Source organism: Passer domesticus, chromosome 2, assembly GCF_036417665.1.
Source record: "Passer domesticus isolate bPasDom1 chromosome 2, bPasDom1.hap1, whole genome shotgun sequence".
NCBI lineage: Eukaryota > Metazoa > Chordata > Aves > Passeriformes > Passeridae > Passer > Passer domesticus.
Window position 1 is genome coordinate 104,497,642 of NC_087475.1, and position 27,995 is coordinate 104,525,636.

The window sequence follows — 27,995 nt, forward strand, 5'->3', positions numbered from 1 at the left end:
CCGTTGTGTATCTTGTGCCTCAACCCCCATTTTTCCAATAAGTCTTCCTACCCCTTCCTTCTTTCCCCTCACTTCTTCTGCACAAGACCTCTTTGCACAGACCCTTTCAGACCCTGTTTTTCTTTACCTTGCTGGTTAATGTATGACATACAATGACCATTATGTTCCATACTTACCTCTGGCTACCCACCTCATTGGGAAAACTAGGAACCAGGCTGACAGTGGTGTTCTGAATCTTCTGACACGGGTGATTTATTCCCTTTCCTGCTCACTGCCCTGGCATCTTAGTTTTTCACATTCCTTACAACAGGGACTCATGCCAAGCAAATGTTCATTGGGACCAATGACCTAAAACTAGCTCCTAAATGAATCCTCCTCCTCCCAACCTTTGGCAGCCCTGCCCTCCTTGGCAACTGGGGAAATCCCCTGCAACGTGTGGTATGCTGGGAACCTCCTGCAAGAGCTCTCCCTGCAATCTCAGGCATCTTTAGGAGATCCTGCTTTGGGAGGAGTGGATTATGACGGCCGAGGGTTGATCCTCAATAGGAAAAAAGGTGAAGGTGTTTCTGACTTACTTCCAAGGTAAAATTACATCACAGGCAAGGTCATGTGCAGTTCTTGCATGATCACCAGTTGGGATAAACCCTGCAAGAGAGACAAGTGTTGAGTAGTGAGCTTATCTGGCTACCTAGGGCTGTTGCTAACTGTGGGCCAATGCAGGACTTCTCTGTTTTTCCCAAAACAATGCTCACCTTCAGCAGGGTGCTGTGGCTGGCACAGAGGCTGGAGTCTGTAAATCCAAGACATCCTGTAAATAACCAGCCCAGTCCTTTTATACTGTCTGACCCTTGATATTTAAAGTAAATTATCTCACAGTGGAAAAAAAAAAAAAAGAGCAAAGCAGTTTGTGAGCACTACTTTTTTTCTGATTTCTTCTTCCTGATCCGTGTGAAGGAAGAAGAAAAGAAAATGTTACCTGATATTCCTTTGACTGGTTCAATTTAATCTCATGGCTGTTGGGTGTTGGGTTTCTTTTTTCTTTTTGGGTTTCACTTATCTAGAAAATTCCTCTGTTGAATAATCATCATGTGTGTTATTCTCCTTTCTCCAGTTCTGGTTGTTCCCATGTTTATGTGCCTTGTGGTTCTTTCTTAAGCAGCTACAAAGTTTTTTTTGAAGTCATTTCCTCTCACTGAATTCAAATAATTCCTGGTCTTTTCAGATAAGGAATTTAAATGACTGAGAAATGTACCCTCTGCAGCAGATGTGCTATGGAAGAAAACAGGTCCCATTTTAAGATGGATCTGGACCCAAAATGCAAACATAATTCCTAGGAGTTGTCTAGGTTTGCAAAATGTAGCTCATCTTACACTGCAGTTTGCTAATAAGACATATGAAAATATGTTTAATTATGGAGTGAGGCAAAAACATTCAAGTTTTGACACTCACACTGTGTCTAACTTTTGAGGGCATCAGGCCTTGGGCAGATCTGAGCTTTGCAGATCCCATTAATTTCTAATCCTTAACACTGGAACTGTTCATCCTTTACCCTTGTGGCGAGGCACGTTCTTTGCATAGCTTATCCTGCCCAAATGGAAAATGAACTCAGAAATCTCACTGCCTTTCTCTATCTTGGCTGTTATTATTCTGTTTTTTGTTGGTGGTGGTGCCTTGTGCTAGTCTCCCTTTCCTGCACTGCCGGCCTCCCCTTTGCTGCCAGCTGAGCTTTAGCCCCATCCAGTGGGATCCCAGTGGGATGTCCTGCTGCCCAGAGCTGCTGGACTGCTGTGTTGCAGTAGGGATGCACGAGACACCAGTGTCAAATGCTCCTTGGTGCTGGGTAAGGTTGATTCCTGGTTAACAGCCAGGTTGGGAACTTGCTTAATCCTGGTTTTGGTTTGCTGAAAGTATCCAAAATGTTGTAGCTGTGGCTTCCAATACAACCTACGCAGGGCATTGCCTGAGTCAGGCAGGCAAAAGAAACTGGCTGAAAGAGTGTTCAAGCACTGCCATGTGTTTAAGCACCCTGATTCAGTGCACAGTGCCAACTGCAGCAGGAGCAGGTCTGCAGTGTCCCTTTGACCTAATTTTCATAACCATGGGAATGCTGTGGGGCAGTCTGAGATTCTCCCCTTGCCTTATGGCCAAGTCATTGCGAGACCCTGTGGCACAAAGAATGGGAAAATACTGGTTCTCATACAGCACTGATAATTGGCTCTGGCTAACAACAATTCCAGAGTTCAACAAACATGGTTCTCTCTCTCAATTTGTATGCCAGTTGCCATGGTAAGCAGGAAGCACACCCCAGGCATTTTCCTAAAGGGAAACTGAAGTCATGGAGGAGGTAGGAATGGGAGTCAAGCCCTGAGTTCAGCTGCTGAGTAGGAAAAAAAGTATTGCATTTAACCTGATGATTCATCTGCCTTTCAGAGAGAACAGTGATCAAGCTGCATTGCAGACACATACACTGAAGCTACAAGCACAAAACACCCCTCTTTTTTTCCCTAACTTTGATCCCAGGATGGAATAAGGGACACATAATAACAATATTCACTTCCACGATACAACTCAGAGATTGGCTCAATGAGAGCCAAGAAACTAAATTAATAATTTGTTTAAGTTCTTGCTTGTCTTTAACAAATCAACAGAAGTGCATACATGATGCACCAGTAGCCTTCATAGTAACTTCTCCTGTTCCAGCCTGGCTTCTGCTGTACAAGAACTGGGATCACAAAGTTTTTTCATACTCTACTCTGCGTTGCTCTGCATTATCACAGGCAAGGCAGAATTCTGCTGGAGATGTGCTAAATAGGAGGACATGGTTGCACATCACTGAAACTTCAGCCTGGTAGAACTAGCAATGGTAAAAGAAAATATTATTTTATCCTTACAATTTTTAAAGCATTTCAGATACCAGTAACTACAGAAATCTCCAAGCTCTCATTTCATTTTCAGAGCTGCAGAGCAACTGCAGCTTCCATACCCTCCAATCAGAAAAGTGTGTGGTCAGTGCCTAACCTTCAGTCCCCACCAGCAAAGCCCACACAAACACAGATCAGTGCCCAGGCCACTCACAAAATAAAAGAGGGGCTCAAACTCCATGTCAGAGGATGACAAAAGCATTTGCACTGTATTCATAAACCAAACCCAAAAAAAAAGAGATGTTCCACACATCACTAGGCACAGATCTGTTTTTATAAAAACTCCAGTTTAATCTCATGGCTGAGACCTGGCAAAACATCTTTCTTTTGTGGCTGTTGTTTTCTTTCTTCCTTTCTTTTTTTTTAACAATCACGCACAGAGGCAGGCAAGTCCACACAGAGAAAAAAGCTTAACAAAATGGCAATTCATCAGAGCTAGCAGGAAAAATAATCACAAAACCAGGGCCAGTGGGATGGAGACAGTCCTCTTCATAGTGTCCAGCTTCCAGCCCTTTTCTTGACCTGGCAGCAAATAATATTCAAAGGGGACTAGTGTCTGCAAGCACAAGATCCAAGGTCTGGACTGCTCTCTGGAGCCCTCAGAAAGTTCTTGCCTTCTGCCATCCTTCCTTTCTGGGGCTGTTCAAGTCCTACTCCATCTCCAGTCGAAGTCAATGGGAAGTTTTCCATTCCTTGCTTGGAGCAGAATTAGTTATCACCAGTAAGCCTTTACATCAGTTAGGAGCAAGCAAAGGTTAAACAGAACTGGGAGCAGCTGCAGCTTCTTCCCCATCCCTGGAGATTTTTATTCTTTTTTTTTTTTTTCCAGAGATGGAGAGAAGCAAAAAGGAAAACTGAAAAACCTGGGCATGCTTGAAAGGTTGTATATTTTTTTTGCATTTTCAAGGCCTGGGGAGAAACCTGTGGTGGAAAGCTAAATCAGCCCTTGAACTCTGGTCTCCCCTGGTCTTGTCCCTGCTTTCCCAGGACATGATCCTTCTCAGCAAGGCACATTCAGGCCTCTGCCCACCACAGATTAACCAGAACTAATTAGCTACTCAGTGGGCAAAAGCCACTTGATCTCACACTCTCAGTGCTGCAAACGTAGCAGCAGAAATCAGTTCCATGCATCAGCCCAAGTTTCACAGATGTGTAAAATACTATTTAGGCAATTCCTTCATGTTAATTACATTTCCTTTTTTTTAATACATTTACATAGAATGATCTTTTATTTTTAAATATTCACCATTACAGGTGTTTCAGAATCCATAAAGAAAGAAAAAATATTTTGATTGCACCATTTGGATGTTGGATGAGGGGAAATGTTGCAGACTTCATGGATGCTCTCTAATACAGACTTAAGTTCCTCTGAAGCTCTAAAGGTGAAAAAATAAGTACTTCAGTCTTTCTACAGTGATAGCATGAGATGAACAGCCCAGAGGACTGGGGTTTATAAGGTAAATTATTTTCTGTTTACTCTCCTGCCAGTGAGGCAGCTCCCACATGAGCTAACATTATCCATGTCCCTCCTTTCACCTTTGCCAGCTCAGCCATTTCACTCTGAGCTACATTTAAGAGAAGCTGCACCAACCCTCTGACTACATGGGAAGAATAAATGAAATTTACTCACTCTTCTTCCACTTGTAAAAGCCCACAAGCAACACATGCTGGTGATACTTTGTCAAGTCTGATACTAGGGCCATCTGCAAACTGGGCAACAGCCTTTACTTTTCAGTCTCAGGAGAATTCAAATGTACTGCAGGGTCTCTGAAGTGATCCTTGTGGAGCTGCAGATGATGAGCCAGTCTATTTAGGAATGTCCTTTCAATAATGCCAAGAAAAACCAGCTTGCTCACCTGGGCCAGACTCATCTCCCATAAATCCAATCTACCCTTCTTCATAATGCTTCACAGATAAACGAAGGAAAAACAGAAACAAAACCCCAAACAAACAAACAAAGAAAACCAATAAAAACCAATCCCAAAACCAAGAAGAAAAAACACAAGGAAGAAGAAAATCCTTTCTTGAAGAGATCAGGTCTGATCCTGAAACTGACATTGGGGATAGCTTAGTAAAGCTGGATCTCAGGAATCTCCTGCCATCCAGCCAGCACCGTTCAATGGGAGGTGGCATCTCTCTTCTGGCCCTGTCCAATTCCCAGGCTCTGGTCCTTCAAGCTGACTGCAGGTACCAGTATCAGCATGGATCTATCATCAAACTTTACAGACTCTGCAGAAGGCTGAATCTGGAGCTGAGAACAACAGGGCACCTTGCAACTAAGAACATGCTTTCATCTCTGCAGGACTGGGGCTTTATTTTAACTGTTCTGGATAGATCAGCTGAAGGCTGGAGATTAAATTGTAGCTAAGCAATGGGATCAAGCTACAAAATAGAGATACCATTGCAGCATCTCTGCTTAATTAAAATCCGGGACCCAGATCTGAGTTCAAATTCTGAAACATCCTTAAAAAGTATAGTCTGGATACAGATCTTAGTTGAGGCTGATCTTTAATATCAAGTAAAGATTTCTAATAATTTTCTCTTGCAGGAGTTTCACCCCTTATGCCAAAAGCGCTATTACTTACGGGAATGCTGTTAAGAGTTGAGACAGTGTATTATATACAAATTGCCAGACCTCATTTCTTGTTCATAGATCAGCTTATATGAGAATAAGAAGGTGAAAAAAATGGTTGCAGCATGCCAAGGTTTCATCACATTTTCTTTTCCTTCTGATGCATTACTTTGTGAGCTTCTTTAGCTCCCTTCCAGCTGCCTTGGCAGTCAAAACTTCTAGGACCTGAGAGACTATAAGTCCTTGTCCAAAGTAAACTCTTTTGTTGATGCCAAAAAACCTGGGCATCATTTCCACAACTTTTACTTCCTCTAAAGCCTTACCACAATACCTTGTATCACACCTTCGCTTTGTCAATAACCCAACCATGGTGATTAAAAGCTTTCTCATGAGGCAGTGACATGTATATGCAGTGTGGAGCTGTGCTAACTATGAGGAGCATGAAGGACTGGAAATTCCCTAGTTTTAATAAGAGGCTGCACAGGCATATTATGGTCTGGGAGTAGAATAATACAATTGTCATGAAGCTGCATATTCTGGGCCTGCTGTCCACAGCTTGCCCAGGTAAAGCATAGGCTGCTGCCTGTGAAAGAACATGGACCCAAACAAGAACTCCAGGCTCTCATCTGGCTTAATAATCTCCCTTAAAAAAACTGACAGCACAGACTTAGTTCTATGCTCTGTTCCCATGTGGTCCTGTACACAAATAAAGAGTGCAGTGTGGAGGATCAAAGACTGCAGCTCGTGACAAGGAAAAGCCCTCTTGTTTTTAACATTCCCTTTGGAAATGGAAGGAGAAAATTCTGCTGAAGATATATTCCTTGCATTTGTGGATCCATAACTTCTCAAAAATAGTCCAGCATATCTCTCCTTTAGCAATGAAAGAGTTCAGAGAAAGCACTGCATGGGGGTGGGCTCTGGGCCCTCCAGCCACAATGGCACTAATAAAGTGACACAGTCTGTACAGACTAGGAGCTCATGGGTTGAGTTTACTAACCACTGGAAATTGCCAGTACTTCATAAAACAAAGCCCTAAACACACATCTTTTGGGAAATTCTGGCTGACACTCATTGTGGCGGCTATAGCACTTCCTAACAGTTTACTGCTTAAACTATAGCCCATCACACCCACCTGAGGGCCTGCAGACTCAGACATCTCCAGGAATGATGGCCCCTGCAAGCACATTACAGGGACAATCTCAGTGCTGGCAGCAACACCTGTGTTCCTGTCTCCTCTCTAGTCACCAGTGACACTTAAATTGCAGAGACAGCACAGGCTGTACCTGACTTTACCATCACCCACAGTCATAGATCAGGCAACAGATGAGCCTGTGGTGAATGCAGAGTTAGAGGCTTTATAAAGGAAGCTTTAATTCTATTCCCATGGCAGCTGTTGCATATCTGAACACGTATTTGCCTGTAACATTAATGTTTCCTTCAGGAGAGAGCTTAATTCACTTCAAATATCCCTCTCAGGACTTGTTCATGATCTGTTCTGCAGTCCCACAAATCATCCTCTTTACCATACTCTTAATCAATCTGAAAGCACTGAGGTCCAGGGAGGTGGCAACCAGCCACACTCTCAAAGAAACAGTGTAAAATCATAGGAGAGGAAATTTAAACTGAGAAGAAACACCTGGGGACATGCCACACAGTGGCAATGAAAGACCAAGGGTCAAAGATATGTCCGTCAGGGTGCAAGAGGGCAATAGCCCAAGGACGTGGAGATAAGATCATCTTGGTTTTGTCTGCTGTTGGCAGTGTGGAGCTCAGCTGGAGACAGCTGCAGAGGTGTCATCTGGCTTTAAGCATGATGAAAATAGTTGATACTGGCCTTTGGTGTGACCTTGCCTTGGCTTTCACTGCTTTCAGCCTGAGGGGTCTCTACCGCTGGGCAGCCAGCTGCACACTCATTCCTCAGCCACACCCATCTTGTGTGCCCAAGCAAGGAGAGACTGAGCACTCAGTGAGCAAGACCTGGAAGACTGAAAGAACAACTAGGCATTTCCTGTCCAGCTGCTTTCATTCCAGCCCTTGCACATGCTGGAAAGAGCACATCTGTGATGCAAGGAGAGAGCTGGAGGCAGCGTCTTCAAGTTGTATGTTTATCACTGGAACATCCTTGGGTGTCTCATGCCCTGTGTGACTTGCTCATGCCAGCTGAACCTTCCTCTTCAGCTATCCCCAGCCTCCTGCACTGTTTATTTACACTACATAAATCAGAAAGCCCTTCATTGGTGTCTGGGAAACAATGGCAGGAGTTCCCAAACATCTGGACTTACCTCCTCAGCAGATGTTGTGCCCCTACACCCTGAGCTGCAGTGTCTTGTAACAATGTTTCCTCTCAGCTCTAAATTGTAATTATACAGAGATTTACCTTTCCTTTTTTCCATAGGGAGGATGAGACTTTCACAGGGCTTGTTAGAGAACAGGTGTGAGAAATGCAAGTTCACTGGGACTGGCTTACCATAAAAAAAAAACAGACAGAGAGGAACTAGGCAGGAGTAACAAGGGGAATGAAAAGCAAGACAAAGATACCATGACCTTCCATAGCAAAAGCTTTGCAGGAAACCATAAAGGATTCAGGTCCATCTTGCACAGAATAGTTTTAACAACAGCAAAATGGCAACAGAGTTGGTCTTGGACACTCCCATTCCAACCACCACAGAAAAGGAATAGGAGGAGCAGCTGCTACTCAATCTGCCTCCCACTTCGTCCATCCAGAATGACAGAGCGCCTCTGGGGCTGGTAGAAGCAGCTGGTAGAGGTCTCCAGTCTCTGGCCGTTCTTGGGGATGGTCATTTTGTTCCTCAGCGTCACCCCCTCAGGCGCTGTCCGCGCAGGGTCGGACAGATCGCCACAAATGGGGCTCAGCGAGGTGCTCTGCGTGGGGCTCCTGATGGGTGACAACAGTACCCTGGAGTCTGCTGAGCACGTGGGGTGGTCCATGATGGGGAAAGGGGGACTGAAGAGAATCAGACTCTGGGGCCTCCCCGGCCTAGATCTGTAGGAGGGTTTGGAGAACCCTGATGGCCTCTCTATCTTTGAAGACTGTGGGTTATCTCCAGCTGTCTCCCCGCCAGAGGTGCGCTTTCGGCGCAGAACAGGGGCATCCAGAGCAGGGTGATGGCTGGACTGAGATGGCTCCAGTGCAGAGCCCAGGCTGCCATGCCAAGGGCAGGCTGAGTCTTTTTGAGCAGGGTCACTGTTTTCTTTCTCTGCTTTGGCTTTCTTCTCTGTCAGCGGGCTCTTGGGGGCCTCCAGGTGGCTCCATGCCACCCGGGGAGCTTGCCTGATGGCCTGCTTGGCTTCTGATTCCTTCTTCTCAGTGGCTGGAGCAGTGTTCTGAGCCTGCAGGGGCTGGGGGATCTGGGTGTACTGAATCTTGGGCGGTATCACGGGCACTGCTCTAGCCTGGCACATCTTAATCATGAAGGAGGTCCTGACTGCTGACACACTGACAGGGGCAGAGTTACGACGGCCGGTGGTGGCGTGGGCCACTGCCAGGTAATCCAAGTCTAGATCCACGGGGGCATTGAAACGAGACCCCCAGGGAACACCCCTAGTGGCAGCAGGGCAGTGTGTAGGAAGGGATGGAACAGAATCACTGCTTTTTACTTCCTTCTGCCCATACAGGAGGTTCCCAGGGGCAGATGGCATGGACAGGCTCTCAAATGTGAAGAAATCTGGGGCTGGGAGGAGTGAATCCAAGTTGAGGGATGAAGGCCTGGTCTTTACCTTGCGAGGTGTTTCTTCACCTTTATTACTCAGCTGTGACTCAGCAGCAGAACACAATGCTTTGGTGAGAGTCTCTCCTCCCAGGGCAGTGTCCTGAGAGATGGATAACTCCTCCTTTGTTTTCTTAGCCTCTGAAGAACTGCTTGGGCTATTTTGGTATGGCAAAGACAACTCAAGCTTTGGGCTCCAAGGGCTTTCTTTGCTCACATGCAATTTCTTTCCCTCTGTCTCCAAAAGAGAGTCCCTGGAGGGTCCTGCTTTCTCACCTGGTGCTTTCTCCCTGATAAGGGGATACTCAGGTTTTGAAGGTTCTTCTGGAGGACTTGGGCCATTCTCATCTTGCATCGCTTTGCCCAAAGTAGACATGGGTTGTGTTTTGGACAGCTCACATGTCACTGAATGTAGAATGTCACTGCATGGCTGCTGCTGGTCAGTGGCATCTATGAAAGAGAATGGGGTAGTCCACAGACTCAGCACTGTGTCTTTACTGTCCAGGGAGAGGCTGCGACTGAACCGCGGCCTGAGAGAAAGGCTTGTCTCTGCTCTCTGGCTCTGTGGGTGAATCTCCTGGGCCATCTTCTCCTGAATGTCCTTAAAGGTGGGGGAGTGGAGAGGGCTTGTAACCCACTGGTGATCTTCCCAAGGCTCCACAAGTTCTAAGCTCTGCACATTATCTGTCCAGGCATCCTCATCATCCTGGTCAGCAGCATCCTGGGTTCTGCTAACAGCATTGCCTTCCTTCACCTCCTGCATTCCAGCTCCACTCAGTGCCTTGGAGGAGAATGTGTCCCTCTCATCAGTAGTCATTATCTCATGTTTCTCCTTCTGAGTCTGGACTCTGGTAAGACCATCCTTTTCCCTCTGGAGCTGGTAAGTGCCATCTTTTTCTTTCCCTGATTCTGGACATGCTCCTTTGGAACAAGATAATCCATCACTAGTGGCAGTCTCACTAAATTCTGATTGACCATGAAGCTTCCAGTCTGGGGTAGGAGTGAGACATTCACTCCTGCTCTCTACTATTGACTGGTGGTTCTTTGGGGTGGCTGAGCCCGTGGGAAGAGTGCCCAGTTTGGGTAGGGCTGAAGCACCACTCTGCTCTGCAACTGCATCAGACTGGAGGCTGGGGAGGCTGTCTTGTTGCTCCATGCCACTGGCACCAAATAAAGGCACCTGAGTTATCTGTGATGCTCTGCTTTCAGATTTCTGCTCACCAAGTGTTGGACTCTGCCCTGGGCCAGAGCAAAGACTATCTGTTTGTTCTGTAGAGGAGGATTCGGAAATTTGACTTGTCTTGGGAACAGCTGCTGGCAAGAGCAAGAGCTCCTCTTCAGGTTCAATGATTTTCAGTTCCTGCTGTATCTCTGGCCACAGCGGTTCTAGAAGGGCATTCACTGAGTCCTCCTCAGTCTGAAAAACAGAAAAAATGCCATCACCTGGGAGCTCACAACTTCCCAGTAAACACCCCTCCATTTTCCCCAAACAGCCCTCCTAGAATAGCCAGGCTCCTGGATGAGCAGGCTCATGGGTACAGAAACACAAACACACAGACTGCTACCAGTTCAAGAAAGAGAATACATCTATAAACAAGTGGGTTTATGGTGGAGAAGGTCTGAGGTGCAGCCAAAAAGGAGGCCTGGACAGACATACTGAAATAGTGAGCTGAATGAGTAGATGGAATGTTCCAGCCCATTTCTCAGCAATTCCCATTCAGGCTCGCTTGGCCTTGCCAGAGAATATGCATTCCCAAACTGCACACAAACTCGAATGAATAATCTATTCAAGGAGATATGCCAACAGATCTTTAAATAGCTGTCCAGAGATGAGTATCGCTGTAAGAAACTTGGTGGAAAGGCTTTGCTAGAGATAAAGAGAAGGCAAAAAATAGTAAAAATTAAAAAAATAAAATTGTGTGTAGAGAATGGGAGTAAAAAGGACTGTTCAGGCTGTCCAGGACAAATGGGACAGCAAAAATAGAAGGGGAATTCAGAGACCACGGGTCAAAATGTTCAGACATCCGGACAGTCTCACATCTGGAGAGTCTCAGAGCAGACAGATGGTACAGACTGAAGTTTTACAGTTACAGGAAAAGATGACCAAAAGGGGACAGTAGGTAATTACATAAAGGTAAATCACCACATGGTGATTTCACAGAAGTGAAATAAATCAGTTCATGGTCAATTATTGGTGCTGCTTGGCCTAACTTACAGACGTAGTTTTCACAACTACAGACACACAATGAAACTTTAAACAACCTCCCAGTCACTACCACGACATGGTCCCCCACCTTTCTCATGCCTTTTCCTTACCACGTCTCTTAGGTGTGATCCTTCTTCTGTCTTAGCCATCTCAATCTCCTGTTGGTCACAGCTGCTTTCTGAGGAGACATCCTTCATCTTGAGCTGTCCTTGCTCTGCTTTGTCTGCTGGGAGTGGTCCCTTATGGAACTCTGAAGCTGGTGTTTGTTCCAAAGTGGGACTCTGCTCTGAGGACTGCTGGGGGCTGCTGGTGCTGCTTGTGCAGCTGCTTTGCCCACATGTCTCCTGATTTTCTGCTGCTGGCTGTGGCATTTCTAGGGACTCAGGTTTCCCAGCTGCCACCATCTCCTCAGGATGAGAGCCTGGATCAGAAACATGAACTAATGTAACTACTTGAGACGCAAAACTTGTGCCCTGGGACAAAGCAGTGCTGCCAAGAGCCAACACCAACTAACAAAGCTAGAGAGCTCCCTCCAGGCACAACCAGACGTTTCTGCGAGGTCACCCACCTACCCAGGCTCCTTACTGCAACAAGAACCACCCTGACCTGCTATCAACACCCACCCAGCTATAGGTTAGTTTCTTTCCTGCCACAAGCTCAAGCTGGAGAAACCTCCACACCACCAAGCTGCAGGTCACTTCCAGCAGCCCAGCTGAGGATCCATACCCCCCTCCTTAACACAACTTACCTCTGGATGCTGGCAATGGCAGAGTTGGCCCTGGCTGTTTCTCCTTGCGCTCTGCTGCCTGCTCTGTCCTTGTGTGGGTCCCTGGCTCCAGAGCAGAGGGGCTCGTGCTCTCCACCAGAGAAGACAGCTCCTCTAGACTAGAAAGGGAATGCTTCTCCTTGGTGGGCAGGCGGCAGGGTGTGCTGTTGGTGCTGATGACTGCCGATACCCTCAGTGGGACAGAGACAGCAAATGGCTCCGAGATGTTCAGGGCTTTCCTCTGGTGATGAGGAGAGGCCTCCAAGGGAAAGAGGCTGCTTGGGAAGCCTGACTTAGTGGCTGTTTCAGAGGTGTAGAACATGAGCACTCCTTTGGCTGAAGTCTGCTCGTTTTCAGCATCCTCTGCTACCCGGAAAACCTTCAGCTGCTCGGGGGCTGACTTCACCTGCGGTGTCCGGGGGAGACCTCTTTCCCCACCCAGCTCTGAACTTCCTCTGGCCCCCATGGCAGATCCTTCCCGCTCCCACTCATTCTCCTTGCTGAGGTCATATGAGCTGCCTGTGCCTCCTGTCCGTATCTTGGTGGGAACAAAGAATCCTCCAGTAGTCACAGACCGTTTGAACCTGCTTTTGTCATCCTCCCCTAGAGACAGGAACATAGGAGCAAGTCAGTGGGAAGCAGAGAACTAGCAAACAAACTTCCTTTGTGAGAAGCCCTCCTCCATCCCTCCAGGGATAAGTCCTGCCCTGCTGAACACTCACATCTCCCCAGATGTGAGATGGAGACAAGTGGCACTGAAGGCTTTCTACGCTCTAGCCCTAGGGCTTTCTTCAAAACAGGCAGATAGCACGGGACTGAATGCCCAGCAGTGGAAATCAGCTCAGACTTTTATTAGACACCCTTCTCCATCAGATGCAGCCAAGTCTATGGCTATCACATAGTGCCCACAATGCACACACCACGCTTTGTCACCTTTTTGTAGGCCTTTTTCACCTACAAATGGGATTTTTGTGCCCAGAATAACCAAGAAAAAAACCAAAGCAGTCCAACTGCCAATAAAGGTGCAGCTAAACACAGTGGTAACTCTCACATGGATGCACTGAGATAAACAACACAGAAAAGAGTCAAAAATGCACGCACACAGAGGTGGGGCACATGTCAGCAGCCATGGCATAAGTACACAAAGATACACAACACGATGAGATAGGCACAGACTGCTCATCCACCAAGGGTGGTGAGACACTGGAACAGGCTGTCCATAGAAGCTGTGGACACCCCATCCCTGGAAGCATTCAAGGCTTGCTCAAGTGCTGGTACAACCTGGCATAGTGGAAGGTGTCCCTGCCTGTGGCAGGGGATTTGGAGCTAGGAGATTTCTAAAGTCCCTTTCAACCCAAACCATTCTGTGATTCTGTGATCCATGCTGCTGAAAATGCAGAGCTGCAATCCTTCCCCCTTACCGTACAGGCAGGCTATGGATGTCTCACCTTCCACTGGCAGGGAACACAACGAGTCCATGCTCTTTGCAGGCCGGATAGTTGCTTTTTCTGTGGAAAAAGATTTTTAGAAGCAGGTATCAGATCCTGTGGCTTTGCAGGCTTCAGCCCATAAAGATCAAAGGCTGCATACATATAGACAGGCATGCCAGGCAGACATTTTCCATTTCCAAGCATTCCCCCATGTATCTACACCACATGGCTTATTACCCACAACACTTGTCCACACAGCTGGGGATCTGCTAGTGCTAACAACAGCTTTGCACCTGCTGGACATGTGGAGAGCTATACTTAACCCAGCCAGTCAACACCACCTCCACTCTGAAGCAGTTAAGCATCCCCAAAGCTATCATGTGCCACTCCCCTGCCCGACTCAGTCAGGCTATTGGCTGTGGGGGACTTTTTAACTAAATTGACATAAATGTCTTATCACCTCTCATTCCTGATAGCAAATGTTGGGTTATTTTTACGTTGCACTCCCAGCTCTTTTGCTGATGTGAGCATACCCTGCCTCCAGCAAGAACTCTGGGAAATTTCTGAGGGCAGTGAGTGACCTATTTTGCTGGCCATCCTCACTGGACTTGCTTGTCCAGAAACAAGCTGTCCTTTGTTACTATACACTCTACAGGTCTGTTCCTGAGAGGTTTTGGAAGCTTGTAACTGTTACTGCTCTGTAAAGGGAAGGGAGGTGGGGAAATGTAGCTGGCAAGGAAGACAAGTTAGTCTCTGGCAGCCCAAAAAAGGTCCATGGAGATCTGGAAAATGTCTGGGAGTAAAGTTTGCTGTTTACAGAGTTGCACAAAGTAGGTAAAGCAGAAAGTCAGCAGGCTTGTTGAACTTCATTTGTTTATATAATTGAGGCTTCTGGCTCTGACTCTCACATGAGCACAGGAGAAACTCCAGCTACTTTTTACATTTATATGGAGTTCTGGCTACTCTTTATGTTCATAAGACGTGATGTCTTGAGCACTGTTTCCGCTTTCCAGAAGGAACAGAATTCAAGATGGGGAGCTGTGTAAGTCACATTTTATGTGACTTACAGATCTGTGTGCACAGACACAAGCTGTGCTAAACCATGTGCTGAGTTTCAGCAGCCACTTCATCTGCTCCCTCACATTAGGCTGTAAGCAGAGAGCACTGAAAGATGTAACACGGCAGCACAGAAAGGCACCACTTCAGTGCTGAAAACTCTGCACAAGGCTGTGCATTTGTGTGTCCTGCTGGTGAAAATGTCCAGCCCCCTGTCACTCAGTACTGTCCTTGGAACAAGGCTCACCCTCCACAATGACTGGGGCTGCCATCATTCCTGGGCCTCCTTGGGTAAGCGCTATTTTAGGACAGAGTATTCCTTATCAAAGTGAGAAGGTGATCCCATGATCAAAATAGGATAGAGAGCTATTTTGAAGTCTGTCATGGCCACACTGTGTGAGGCCATCTGTACATGCAAAACATGGGGAAGGCAGGGGATCCAGCCTGGATCCAGCATTTGGCTTCACACTCATTCCTGATCCAAATACAGCCTCTCTTATATGTGGTGGTAACTAATGTTGCCAATATTAAGCGTTTTATTTGAAGTCTTACAATGTTAGACAGTGGGCCTCCAAACACCAGCTTCTGAAGTCATGAAATTATATAAAGAAAAAATCCACCCTCATCTCCCTACAGAAAATAATTCCCTGACTTGGAGATACTAAAAAAATCTGGAACATATAAATGCAAAATATTTCTTTATTAATTCAAATTAAAAGGGCATGCTTTCTTTTTAAGAATGTGATTACTTTTGAGTCAAGTTCATGATTTTTAGAGCTTGAGTCATCATTTCTTAACACTGGGAACTGGCACTGCCATGTGATTTTCTAGGAAGCAGAGTGTTTAAGAGATTGCAGCCCAGGAGAGGTTAGAACTTGGGATTACAGCCAGAAGAAAACACAACTTTTCTCTTGTAAATTCTGCAAAAGCAATGGCTTCCCTCAATGTGCTGAGAGCCCGAGCTGAAGGCACTCCTGGTGCCTTGTTTTTCACAAAGATACTGAATGCAGTTGGTTCTTTTAAAGTCCTTTTGTGGAAGGACAACCTGGAAAGACAGCCTAGAAAGACAGCCATTCACCCAGTGCCATGTAACAAGCCTCAGGAGACAGAGGCTGGGCTGGAACAATGGACTAATCCAAACCTACACAGCATTTCCTAGTCCCCAGACTTGACAGCTGCACAACAGGAGCCTATTTATCAGGTACCAAAATACAATATTTACTATAGCTGTCTGTCCAATCCTCCTGGAAGGGTGTTTCTTGCCGTCACAGGAGAATGAGATGTGCATGAAACCAGGCAACAAGCACAACCCCATTAGACTATCTCAAGTCTATGGCATTAGTGGAAAGTGGATACAGGTTGTCCCATGCTACCAACAACACAGGAGAAAGCCTCAGAGAGAAATATTCAGCTGCAAAATGTGTTCTTACCAGAAAGCTTCTGTGCCCTTACAAAGACACTCCCATTTCGACTCAGTTTAGACTTTGATTCTGAGCCAGAGCGGCCCAAATTAAATATTGATTTCCATTTCTTGGACTTGGTGGATAATTTCCTCCTGGAAGGAAAAAAGGCTCAGGTGGTCACCAAACCTTAGAGACTTTTGCCATTTTAATACTCTCCAAAGGCCTCTGAGCTGTCTCCCCTCAACACTTTCCAATTTTTTCTTCTCACACCTCTTTTAACTCTAAAGCATAGCTATACAACCAACCCTTGTTGTCTACATAGGTAGTAGTCACGCTGTAAGTGATTTATCTGTACTGCTGATTTAACTATTTCATGGATGGAAAGACACCTAAGCCTTCAGATAGCTGGTTCTGGCATCATGCTACAGCAACGGTGATTGAGCAACCAACCATGCTTGTCTCCAGAAAAGAGATCAAGGCTCAAACTATCCTGCAATAAAGCAAAGAAAAATTGCCTTTTTAACAGATTTTAATGACACAATATATGATAAATTCCAAGGAACTGATGGAACTGGTACCATTTCTCAGTGCACAAAGTTATGCTTTAAAAACCATGTCTTATGGCAAAAATAAAGGGATTCCTTAATGAAAACTTGCTATTAATGCTTCTCAGGCCAACCTTAATTTAATCACAGGTGTTATATATTCATATGCAAGTATAATGTACTAACCAACCAGGAGGAGGTTTCAGGGAATTAAATCAATTTCTCATAACCCTCAGAGGAAATCGGACACCAGTTCCCCATGTCTCTTTGGAAATCCCTGCTTTTGCAGAAAGAAGCTTCTTGTCCTAATGCATTTTTTTTATTGTATACATATTTATTTGTGAATCCTTGTTTCACTACTTTCATTCTCATTCTGACTCCTCCTTCAATCTCCCCTCCTTCAGAGCAAGAATTCCCTTAGCTCCCTGTCTTGTTCTCCACATTGTGCTTTCTATCCCCTTATTTCTGCTCTTTCTGATCAATACACAGAGAAGTACAAATCAGTCCTACAAACGGGATTAATATTTGGGGACTTTTCTCTTTAAAGAGAAAGGAGAAGACTGTAGAGGGACATACATATTTTTGTCTTAAACTGGTTGTCCTCTTGCCAGTATTATGTTAGATGACTCCTTTTTGCTTTAATATATCAAGTGCCAATAAATATATTTGTTCTGGTGCTTTCTGGGTCAGTAGATTAATGAGCCTCCTGCTGCAGAGGCTATAATCTATCAGAACCAGGCAGTAGAGTGGCTATATATTAACCACTTAGATAGACCAATAGATAAATACTTATTCTGGGCAGCTGTGCCAACCACTGCAGCAACCTCAGCTGAAATCAGACTCTTCTCCTGGCATAGACATAGGTGGCATAGGTGCCACTATGTAAATATCTCTCCATGCTGGGAGTGAAAATGAGCCTTGCTGCTTGGCTGTAATTGCAGAGGAACCAGGAGAATGAAGAATCTGGAGCAGGGCAGTGGCACCAGGTGTGCCCTGGACCAACCACCAGTAGGTGGAACTCGTAGATGAGCTGTGCCCCACCTGCTCCACGGTCATCCCATATTTAGCCAACTTCTGAGCTGGCACAAGGATGCAAAGACAATTCATTCCTCCTGCAGGAGGTCTGTGAGGTTCTGCCCTGATGGAGAGATGAGAACTAGTGAAGCTATGAACCCAGCACCTGAAATACTTCTCAGGAGAAGCTCTGCCTCTTTTGAGGACACTGAATTTTCTTTGTGTAGTGGCAGTAGATTCAGAGGAGTGCAGGTGTGGGGGTATCACGTTAACAAAAGGATCGTGCCAAATCACATTGGGGAACTTGCACTTTTTTATTTGTGCTTACTCTCCTCTTGGCACTTACTTGCTGTCGGGAAGGTCAACAACTGTGTGGAAGAGGGAACCAATTACAGGCACGATTTCAGGCAAGCTGTTCTCTCTCCTCTCCTTCCGAGCAGGATGGGATGCAGACAGACTCCGTGCCTGGGCTTCTTCCAGGCTCACCAGTTTCATTGGCAGGGAGGCTGAGGGGAGGGTCAAACTTTTCACAACTGATGCACTCTCTGAAAAACAAGACAATACATTCCAGCCTGGGGTGAGGAGAGACGAGAGCAAGAGCTTCATGACTTTATTTGACTGGAACATCTCCTGTGGAGGGGGGAAAGAAGTGGCACGTGCAGGGAGAAAGGCTTTTTGTCAGATAAGCCTTTCAGCTCCCCAGCAACCTTATCCCTCTGAGTACATTCCCAGCAGGGGCCATGCCTGCCAGCCAAAGGCTGTGCAGTGTGGATTTGCTTCCTCTGCTGCAGACACTTCTGTGTGAAGGAGGTGTCTCTGAAAACCACCAGGATTCACACATTCCCTTTACTCCTCCCTCACTCCCTTCCTCCATTTTGCCCCCACCCTCCCCCAGTTTTGAAGCAGTTCAGTTGCTGATCCCAATTTAGTGCCTAGTTCTTTCTCTCACTTCCACATCTTTCTCCTTGTCTTGTTGCAGGACAGGGGATTGTTCTAAACGAGCGTCACTTTAACTTTCTAATCCATTTCAGGGCTGCAGAAAGCAGTCTCACTGACAGCCCAGAGAACTGAAAATGTCTGTTTATGGGGGCAGGGGCAAAGCCCTGTTACAGTAAAGATGGGCAGAATGAGCTGGCACAGGGCTACAAAGCAGAAAGGTGGATACTGCCTGAGTACTGAAGGTATCAGAAGTCTTTTGAGTGTGTAAAATGAGAAGGTGCATATTTCTGCAATTATGTGAGGTCACTGTGGATCCATGCCTTCTCACTTCCCAGTCCTTGCCAACAAGACCATCACTAAACAGCAAAATCAGCATCTCTGAAAACTATTGATGTCCCAAGGAAAAAAATACATCTCTTTTATAAAGTGTTCTCAAAAACAAGATATAAGTTTTTGGAGCACAAGATTAATTTGTTTCTTGGGAGTGCCTGGGAGTGTGACCTCTGACTTGGGCGGAAATAGTGGCTGCAGGGCAGGTATTATTGGTATGAGGAATTGTAACTGGGGGAATCTGACAGAAGAGCTGAAACTGTGGCTGATGGACTTAGAGAGAAAGCTTAGACCGAGAATCAATCAGGCGGTCTTCCTTTTGTGGAAAGGGGTAAGCCACATGAGATCATGCAGAAGGTGAGATATAAGACAACCTGAGAAAACACTAAAGGACACTAGTATTGAAAAAGAAAATGTTGAAGATAGGGATGAAGAAGACAGGAGTAATGAGATATTGGGCCCAAGGTGCCTTTGGGGAAGTCTGTGGTGATAGCAAGGGTTACTGTGCTTGTAATATTAGTTGAAGGGAGAGCTGAATGACATAGCAAGTGACATGGGAAGTGGCTCAGGGAGATTGCTACCAATGTTCTCTGCAGAGCTGGCTTTCCTGTTGTTGTTGAAGATCTGATCCACGTGGTTCAGGATGAACTCGATCACCAACTGCTGCACTCGCACCTCCAGGAAAGCTGCATCCCCATTGCAGCCAACTGCCTCAATCTCCTTTGACCTGCATGAGGAAAGAGGAGTACCAGTAGTGAGCATTGCCACACACAGCCCCTGGCAAGGACAGACCAGATTTCTTCCCGCAAGCAAGACAACAGAGATGATTTCCCCACTCTTGCTCTTCCTCCCCTTCCCTCACAGGCCCTCATTCTCTCTTTGTCTTTTAACTCTTTTAAAAATTATTTTCTCTGTTTTCTTTGCCACTTCTGCTACTTCCTTTTCTGAATGTGTTATTTTCCCCACTTGGCTTTTGCATTCTTCAGCAGGTAAAACTGTGACTCTCAAGTGCCATTCTTCTCCCTTTTTCCTATTTTAGCTATTTCAAGGTTGGGCCTGAAAGACAACACAGGAGCTTTCAAAGGCTGCTTCTAGATCCCTACTCAGTGCTTCAATCACCTCTCAGTGAAGTCCCTTAGACCCTGCTCAGGTCTTCCGCATGCCAATTTTTTCAATACTTCTCCGTGTGCCCCAATAGTCTCTTCTCTGACCACCCTGTGCTCCCACATTCTCAATCTTGCTCTCAGCAAAGGAATATTCCTTATCTTGACATGCCAAAGTGTTGCTGAAGAAATTATCTTTGGGCAATGGATCCTTTGTAAAGTTAATGACTGGTGTGTTAGATAACAGCTTGGGGCATTGCCAAGAGGATAACCCTGTGAGGAGACTGCAGTTGCATTGCTTGCTCCTTTCTTTTCCTCCTGGGACTTGTACTTATGAAAGATTGCAAAGGAAAAACAGACTTCTTTTTTTTTTTTTTGACAAGGACAGATGCTAGAATGAAAATGTCTCAGTAGTAAAGGCCCAAATTATGATATTCAATGGAGTCAACATTTGATTCATTTTCAGGACTTGCTCTGCCATTTTTGGGATTCAGAAGGGTGAGATAACTCTTTAGAGCATGCTTTTCAGGCTTGCAACCTCTCTAGCCAATATTCTCTGCCAGCCCAGGGCTACCCTGACAGCTCTGCCATCACTGCTGTCCTGCCCAACTGCAGTCCTGGACTCACCCTGTATAGCTCATTCCTCTAAATGCAGGGGTATTGGATGGATGGAAAGGGAATTTTTGACAAGATACAAAATATTTAATTTTTTTTTTCCCAGATGCTATTTTTCCTTGTTCTGCTTAGCTCTACAACATTGCAGCCAAACCCCTGCTTGCATCTAATCCAGGCTTCTTCACAGTAGAGTGCCAGGCATAACAAACATGAAAAACTAGCTGGTGGTCGTGAGATCTGACATTGGCTGCCATTTCAAGCCCAGCAAGCTCATCTCAATTTTGCACAAGCAGATCTGGGATCAGGTCTCTAGTATTATTGCCCTGTTTTTCTCCCTTCTGATCCTTGCTGTCTCTCACTCCCCTGCTGCAGAAGCATTGGCACCATCAAAAATGTCATTAACATTCCCAAGTGATGAGTTAAGTCCTCATTTCTAAATCTATGCTCAACTTGCAAATAACAACCTTTTTTTTAATAAGAAACACACAAACCCACAAGCTTCCTTGGACGCTGGCAGTAAACCCTTAGATTATTCAACCTGGAAGAAAAGCTGTTTGCTCTGCTATGCTCTTCCCTTCAGTTGCTCATCTTTTCCCTGTATTTGCATTTCCCTCAGGTCATTAGACTCAGATGCTGCCACTCCCCTTGGAACTCAGCATGGTGCTCTGGATTAGAGGAATCTCTACTGTACCTGAGGAGATTTGGAGCCCACACCAAGGCCAGGTTTCTGGTGTGCATGTTGGTCATGTTGCTGAAGGAAGCCAGGTGAGTCAGGTGCTTGATCAGGTATTCCAACGTTCTGCAGTGGTTTCACACAAAGAAAGAAAAATGTGTCACATTACCAGTGCCTGCCTGCTGGGACAGCAAGGCTCAGAGCCAGCCCTGTCCCCTCCCCAGGTGTCTGCAATGGCACAACAGAGTCCATGGGGCAGAGGAGACAGCATCAACATTTGCATGGGATGGCAGTGAATACCTGAACAGCTGAGCTCTGGGGTGGCCAAGGGTGGGGCATGAACCAAACTATCCTTAGCGTGATGGGAGCAAAGAACACGGGAGATGGGAAGAGGGAATGGGATGCTGCAAAGGCTGAGCTCTTAGCTCTTGCTCAGGCACCTCCAGTAGATCATCATCTCCTCACCACACCCAGGACGCTGCCCAAGGGTGCCCAGTGGTCATACTTGGGGAAGGAGGATGGTAAGACTGCAGCAGGGAGACCTTGTTCTGTCTCTAACAAAGGTTTGTTCAATGATATTTAAATGCCAGATAAATTGTTGCCAGATTTGGAAATGGTGAGTCAGCTTTTGGAAATTGATTTCTGGAAATGAATCCTACAGCTATTTCAGGCAATATTCCCTGATGAGGGTGAGGTCACCACGCTGATCTTCAGCACCTCTGTGGACACAGTCTTACCTGTAATGTGATGGTGGCAGCTCCTGGATGACATTTTGAATTCGTGCCAGCTGCTCGTCCTCGGGGAAGCGTGACACTGCTTCCTGCAGGGACACAAGGAAACAGTACACCCTGGCAATGGACTCAGGGGAAAAGGAAGAGGGATAAGAAGGATCACACGAGACACCCTGTCTCAGAGGGAATGCTCTCTTGTTACCCTACAGAGCTATTGGAAGAAAAAGTTTCTTTGTGTTCCCAGCACTGCAGAGATTTCCTGCACTGTTATTCCATGTCTCAGCACACCATGCCCAGACATTCAGACATGGTGGTCAGTATTTATGGCAGAGGGGCAATCAAGGACTTAGACCTTCAATTACAAATTACAGGGAGTTTTTTGGCTTGTGTTGGTTTGTTTTGCTTTGCTTTTCATAGGGTATTTTTTGGTTCTTTTCACTTTTTTAACTTGAGTAATGAAGGATGAAATAAAAAGAGAGGGGAAAGAGAGAAGTGAAAATAATGGAAATGGCAAAAAGCAATGACACCTCCCAAAAATAACCTGTTAAAACATGTTTCTCAAGCTGTGTTATGAGAACATTTGGGATATGCATGTTCCGTATTCTTCAAAATAAACAATATTTTGACTGTCATAACAACATAGCTGAGGGGATTATTTTTGTGGGTTTGCATCTTTCATGATGGAAGAAGGCTTAGCAGAATCCCTGCCCAGCAGATTAATAAATTCTTATGCTCAGGGTTAGACAGAATCAAAGTCATACATCTCAGTCTTGAGCAAAATCTCTGCAGACCAAGAGCTCAGAGAGCCATGAGAAGCTTTTGTCAGCGTTCCTAGGAGTTCACTGCATTGGCATTCATCTGTTCAGCTATTCCCTTTCAATATTTGTGCTGGGGGAGGACAAGCCACCAGCCAGTTCAAACAGTGCATGACTGTCTGGGAACCTCCTCCTACCCACCTGACTGCCACTGGAGTTTGGAGCGAGTTCAAAGGAAGATGCTGTGACCCACACCACCAGCACAAGCTTTGCCTCCAGACAGATGTCAGCACTGCCAGGGGAGGAAAGGAAGGAAGCAACCCTTCCCAAGCCACCCGTCGCTTAAACATCATGAACCTGAAATTACCAGCCACTGCTAGAGAAGCATCTTCCTGCAGCAGGCACTGCAGCACCCCCTGTGATGATGTTACCACCGCTGGTTTTGTCACTGCCCCTTTCCCTGCGGATCACTTCTCATCGGCAACCATCAGCTAACCGAACACTGCCAGCTTCCAGGCCAGAGAAGTGATGGCAGATCAAAACAAGTGAGCTCACCACTTAGGTATATATGAGATGCACATGTATTTGGTTTGCCAAAATTAAAGGCAGGTTAACTCCTTCTAGTGATTTTACATGTGTCTGTGGTGCCGTAAAAAAAAAAAAAAAAAAAAAAAAAAAAAAAAAAAAAAAAAAAAAAAAAAAAAAAAAAAAAGCCAGAAATCTGAAGCATAAGTGCTCTTGCAATCTTAATACTATGTTTCCAGTTGAATAGCCTTGTCCAAAGATGGAGACTGAGAGAAATAAAAACTTTAAAGCATTAGTATTTCAACTAGATTGTACACAATATTTTCTCCCCTGGTGCACATTTTCATTCCCATATTTAACCTTCCAGTTCTCAAAGACCTAATGATTAGACAGCAAGTGAATACCAGCTTCTCTGAGGTCATGACCTGTTCATTCCTCCGAGCCACATGTCTGACCCACACGAGCTGTGCTTTTGCGACCTGAGGAGCCCTCCAAAAGCAGCAGAATACAGAATTCAAGGAAGAACCAATAATTCCATTTCTCTCACATCTGTTCATCATAGTATGAATTTATGCCATTTAAGATTTTTTTTATTTAACTGAACTAGTGATTCTGGGAGTGCACAATTCATGAGCCCTGGTTAACAAGTGGAATAAAGTCCAGACAGAGAAGGTAAACTTGGCATCCTAGAGCTGGTCCCTCTATGCCCAGGCTAGAACAAGCCAAGCAGAGTTAACTTATCTGTCCTGAGAAACAGCCATCCATCACTGGGATACAAGATGGCAATCATCTGGCAAAAATTTATAGCCAGTGAGGTCATGACTGGGATGTTACACTTGTGAACTTGACATAGTGATGACCAAAAGGACAACCCTTCCCTAGTCATTAAGAATTTGACTTTCCTTAGACAGAAATCTCTGAATCACTGTGGTGACTCAAAGTGCAGGCTAGCCCAGCTCAGAGCCAGCTCTGGCTCAGTCAGGCTGGGATTAGCATGTGTTCTTTATTCCTACCAGCACTCGTCTGCTGAGATACAGCTGCCACTGTTCCCTGTTCAGACACCCCACGCACACACACGCTCCTAGTGGGTTTTCTGCTCCTTGGGGAATTGGTCTTTTTTCTTTCTTTCCTCCTAGTATCTGACTGTGCTTCCTGTCAGCTGGGTTACCAATTATAAATCCCTTCTGAGCAGGCTCACTTGAATAATGGATTTTGTGGCTAAGTGGAAAAACTGAAAAGCCAGAGATTTTGAAAAAAAATTCTTTAGTTCAGCCCAAAGTGATAATATTTTGGGAAGCTGGCATAAAATTTTAGAAAACAACTGTCCAAGGTTAACCAAAAGCATCACACTCAAACATTAGTTACAGAAATGATAATTAAAATTTGGAACTGTTTAACCCTTTTCTGAAAGACATTTTATGTAAGTTAGATGTGTTGATACAACGTTGAAACATTTTCTTTAGAAAGTACTTGTAAAAGAAACACTCAGACTGTTACAGAAATGTTTTCCCTTTTGTTTTTGAATAAAGCTATTTACTAAATGTATCTACTGAAAATCTGCAAGTCATCATCCCAAAAGTTCACTTTTCAGCAAACATTCTTTCCTAAAAGAAGTTTCCATCTAAATCTTAATGTTTCCTTTAGAGCATTTTTTCTTCCATAAATCAGTAGTGATAGCCAGGAAGACACCAGCCAAATAGCTCCAACAAGAATGAGACTCATCAGTTACAGTGAATGGTTGAATGATGCCCTGTATTTTCAAGATCCTATTCATCCTGTCTCCAGCAATCCTACCCCATACCCTCAGAATCCTTATATCCTGAGGATACAGGATTTTCAAATCTGCTCAGGATTTTCCCTGAAGATTTGACTATACATCACCTCGAAACAAAGACCAATCTTACTTAAAGTTTGGAACAGCAAGACGCCTAACATTACTGCACAGCTGTCAGGCAGCACAGTGAGCCACTCCCACCCCAAAATCCCCAGCAGAGTCGCGTCCCTAACAGCTACCTGACTTCTTACAGCAAGTTCCTGCTTGGCTGGTCCCATCTGGCTTTGCCCCACAGCAAGCACCCCTTGCACTGACACCTCTTCCCAAAACAGGCAACAGGGAGACTTTGGAGAGCATCTCCTTGTGAGGATCCCGTGGATCTCTCCCAGTGCCTCCTGTGGCACAGCAGTGTCACTTGGAAGTGCTTGATTTGGGATAGAAGCAACTCAGACAGCAACACCTGATTTTGCAGAACTTCTCTGCAACATCTGACATTTTTTGGCAATGGCTGTTGCCGCCTCCTCCCAGCAAATGGGAAAGAGCAGGATGACAGAAATTCTTAACAAAGGACGGATGTTTCTAACACTGAGAAAACAATCTTTCCCATCCCCCACACCAGTTATCTTAAGAAGTTGGTAAATTCTTTTAGCTGAAAGTGCATACCTTCAGCACGCAAGATTTCAGCCTCCAATGATGGAATGTAAATTTGCTGGTGTCATAAAAAAATGAAAGTAGATTTAGAGTGCTAAGAAACAGGAAGCTTTAATAACAAGCATAGCTTGCTGTGCCACCTCTTAATAAAATATTATCTGTCATCAAAATTAGCCAAGTCTCTTAAAAATTCAGGCTTTGTGGTCTTATATTTCTGCTCCCCCGCAGTCTGCTCCTAAGCTCCAACTGTATCCATGTATAATCTATGGCTGTTTTCCAGAATCAAGTAACTACTCTTTGAATTGTAATATCTTTAAACAAAGTTAGAGATTTCTGCTTGGCCAGTTGCCACTTTCCTCTGCCATTTGTATTTATAATGTGATCATGATGGACCTGATATGCCATATCAGGCATAACCAGTATCCTCATCGGCAGCCCTACAAACAGTATGAAAAATGTGACAGATGCAGAAAAGTTGATGCTTTACACATGGGCTGGACAATGAGTTTGTGCAGGTGTCAGGGACAGTTGGAGGGACAGGGACAAGGAAACCACACCCCTGTGATTATGATCACAAGCCCAGGTGACCTAGAAGACTCTCAGTGATGGACAGTAATGAGGAAACGAAAGAGAATTAGTCATGCTGGGAAGAGGTGCACAATGGGGGGAAAAAGAGGCAGCGGGGAAGCAATGCAGTGAAAAAATGAGCAAGATGAAGGGGAGGAAACAGCAGACAAACTGAGAGAAGTAAACATGAAATGGTGAAAAGAAACAAGGACAGGGAAAGAGAGCCAACATGAGATGAGAAGGGAAGAGCACCGAGAAATGTTTATATGGATAGATGTATCAGAAGCCAGGACATTGGAGTGAATCCCAAACAGCTGTCATGGAGGAATCTGCAGCACATCCACGCTTCTGGAGAGGAGCAAGAACAGCCAAGGGTCTTACCGTGAATTTCTTGTAGAGCTCATAAGTGAGGAGAGGGTTGGGCAGTTCCCTGAAGTACAGCTTGCAGAGTGACCCCACACAGTGGATGTCCTGGAGGTAAACTTCCCTTGTCAAATCTGGGCATTGGTCAGAAACAAACTCTTGTCTGAAACAACATGGAAGCATAACAATATGGGTGGATAAGAGTTGTAGCAGGCCAGTACTCCACCCTAAGTACTTATTTGCAACTAGAGAAAAAACAAATGGGAAAGCAGAGATGTTTCTGCAGGCCGGATTGTGCCCCAAGTTCAGGCCCTGAGGTTTCAATTAGTCTCCATTATCCCTAACACAGTGAATGGGCCTCAAAATGATATGAAGATATTGCTTTGTCCCAAAGTGAGAGAGAGCAATTCAGTATTTTCGCTGAGACCCTCCTTGCCTTTCCCACTAAGAGATGCAGAGGGAGATAAAGGTTTTTTTGGGCTAATCCCTAAAATGTTGTCTTTCCCTTTTAGCAACTTCAAAGACAGTTTATCTTCCGCATCCATCTGAAGCTCCGTTGGCCGCAGTCTGTACCTGAGGGACTAACACCAAAAAGGTACTGAGCAATGTCCCTGAATCCCTCTGACACTCCCAAACGTTGCCTTTACCTCAACTTCTGTATGTTGGACGTCACTCCTGAGAGCCGGTAGATCCCATCCACGATGCCATGAGTCTCAATGAACTCCGCACAGCTCTTCAGCACGTAAGGGACTACGAGAGGAAAGCAAAGCAAGATGTCCAGTGAATACACACTGACAGCTCCCACAAGTCACCACAGAGGAGACAGTTCCATGAAAAAACAACAGAGGCTCTCTGTGGATGCAGGGAAGGGTACAGCAATGAAAGAAATACAGGGCAAATCAAAAATAACCCCTGCAAAGTGGCCATGAGGATATGCTGTGGTTGTGCCATGCAATGCTCATTAACATGTGACAATGACTGACCCTGAAGTCACAGTAACATAGCAGAAAGAAAGGTAGGGTTTCCCTCTCTTCCCTTCTCTTCCAAAATAAAAAAAATAAAATAAGCTCTTTCATTCTAATTGAAAGCATGTGGTAAAGCATGAGGTCCTGGGAACCTCCACTCTCCTCAGTATAGAGCTCCAGCCTTGCTGAATTGTGCCAAAAGGTCTCATTGGCTTGGATAAAAATCAGAGAAGCATTCACACTTCCATATAAGCCTACATACCCACAGTTTAGTGCTCATAAATCCCACTGAGGGGGTATAAAGTTCAAATATTGACTAGATCTGCACACTGACAAAACCTGACATTGGCTTCAAAAGAACTC

The 27,995-nt window shown here is 45.4% G+C and overlaps 1 protein-coding gene and 1 long non-coding RNA gene across 3 annotated transcripts in view; one reads left to right on the top strand and one right to left on the bottom strand.

Annotated features, from left to right (window-relative positions):
* The first annotated feature begins 411 nt into the window (after positions 1–411).
* On the top strand, positions 412–27,730 carry LOC135294656 (uncharacterized). The gene is made up of 3 exons (XR_010356756.1): positions 412–554; positions 21,245–21,393; positions 27,180–27,730. It is a non-coding gene; the product is annotated as an uncharacterized LOC135294656 (long non-coding RNA).
* The window catches only part of ARHGAP31 (Rho GTPase activating protein 31), an 85,884-nt gene continuing 61,078 nt past the window's right edge, over positions 3,190–27,995 (bottom strand). For both annotated transcript variants that reach the window (XM_064410230.1, XM_064410229.1), the window contains 11 exons: positions 27,315–27,417; positions 26,686–26,830; positions 22,039–22,121; positions 21,320–21,427; positions 19,492–19,637; positions 17,988–18,186; positions 16,110–16,234; positions 13,642–13,701; positions 12,176–12,796; positions 11,538–11,848; positions 3,190–10,638 (listed from right to left, as the gene is read on the bottom strand). In XM_064410230.1, coding sequence (XP_064266300.1) covers positions 8,185–10,638; positions 11,538–11,848; positions 12,176–12,796; positions 13,642–13,701; positions 16,110–16,234; positions 17,988–18,186; positions 19,492–19,637; positions 21,320–21,427; positions 22,039–22,121; positions 26,686–26,830; positions 27,315–27,417 — 4,355 coding nt within the window. In that variant the 3' untranslated portion in view covers positions 3,190–8,184. The remainder of the gene's footprint in view (positions 10,639–11,537; positions 11,849–12,175; positions 12,797–13,641; positions 13,702–16,109; positions 16,235–17,987; positions 18,187–19,491; positions 19,638–21,319; positions 21,428–22,038; positions 22,122–26,685; positions 26,831–27,314; positions 27,418–27,995) is intronic.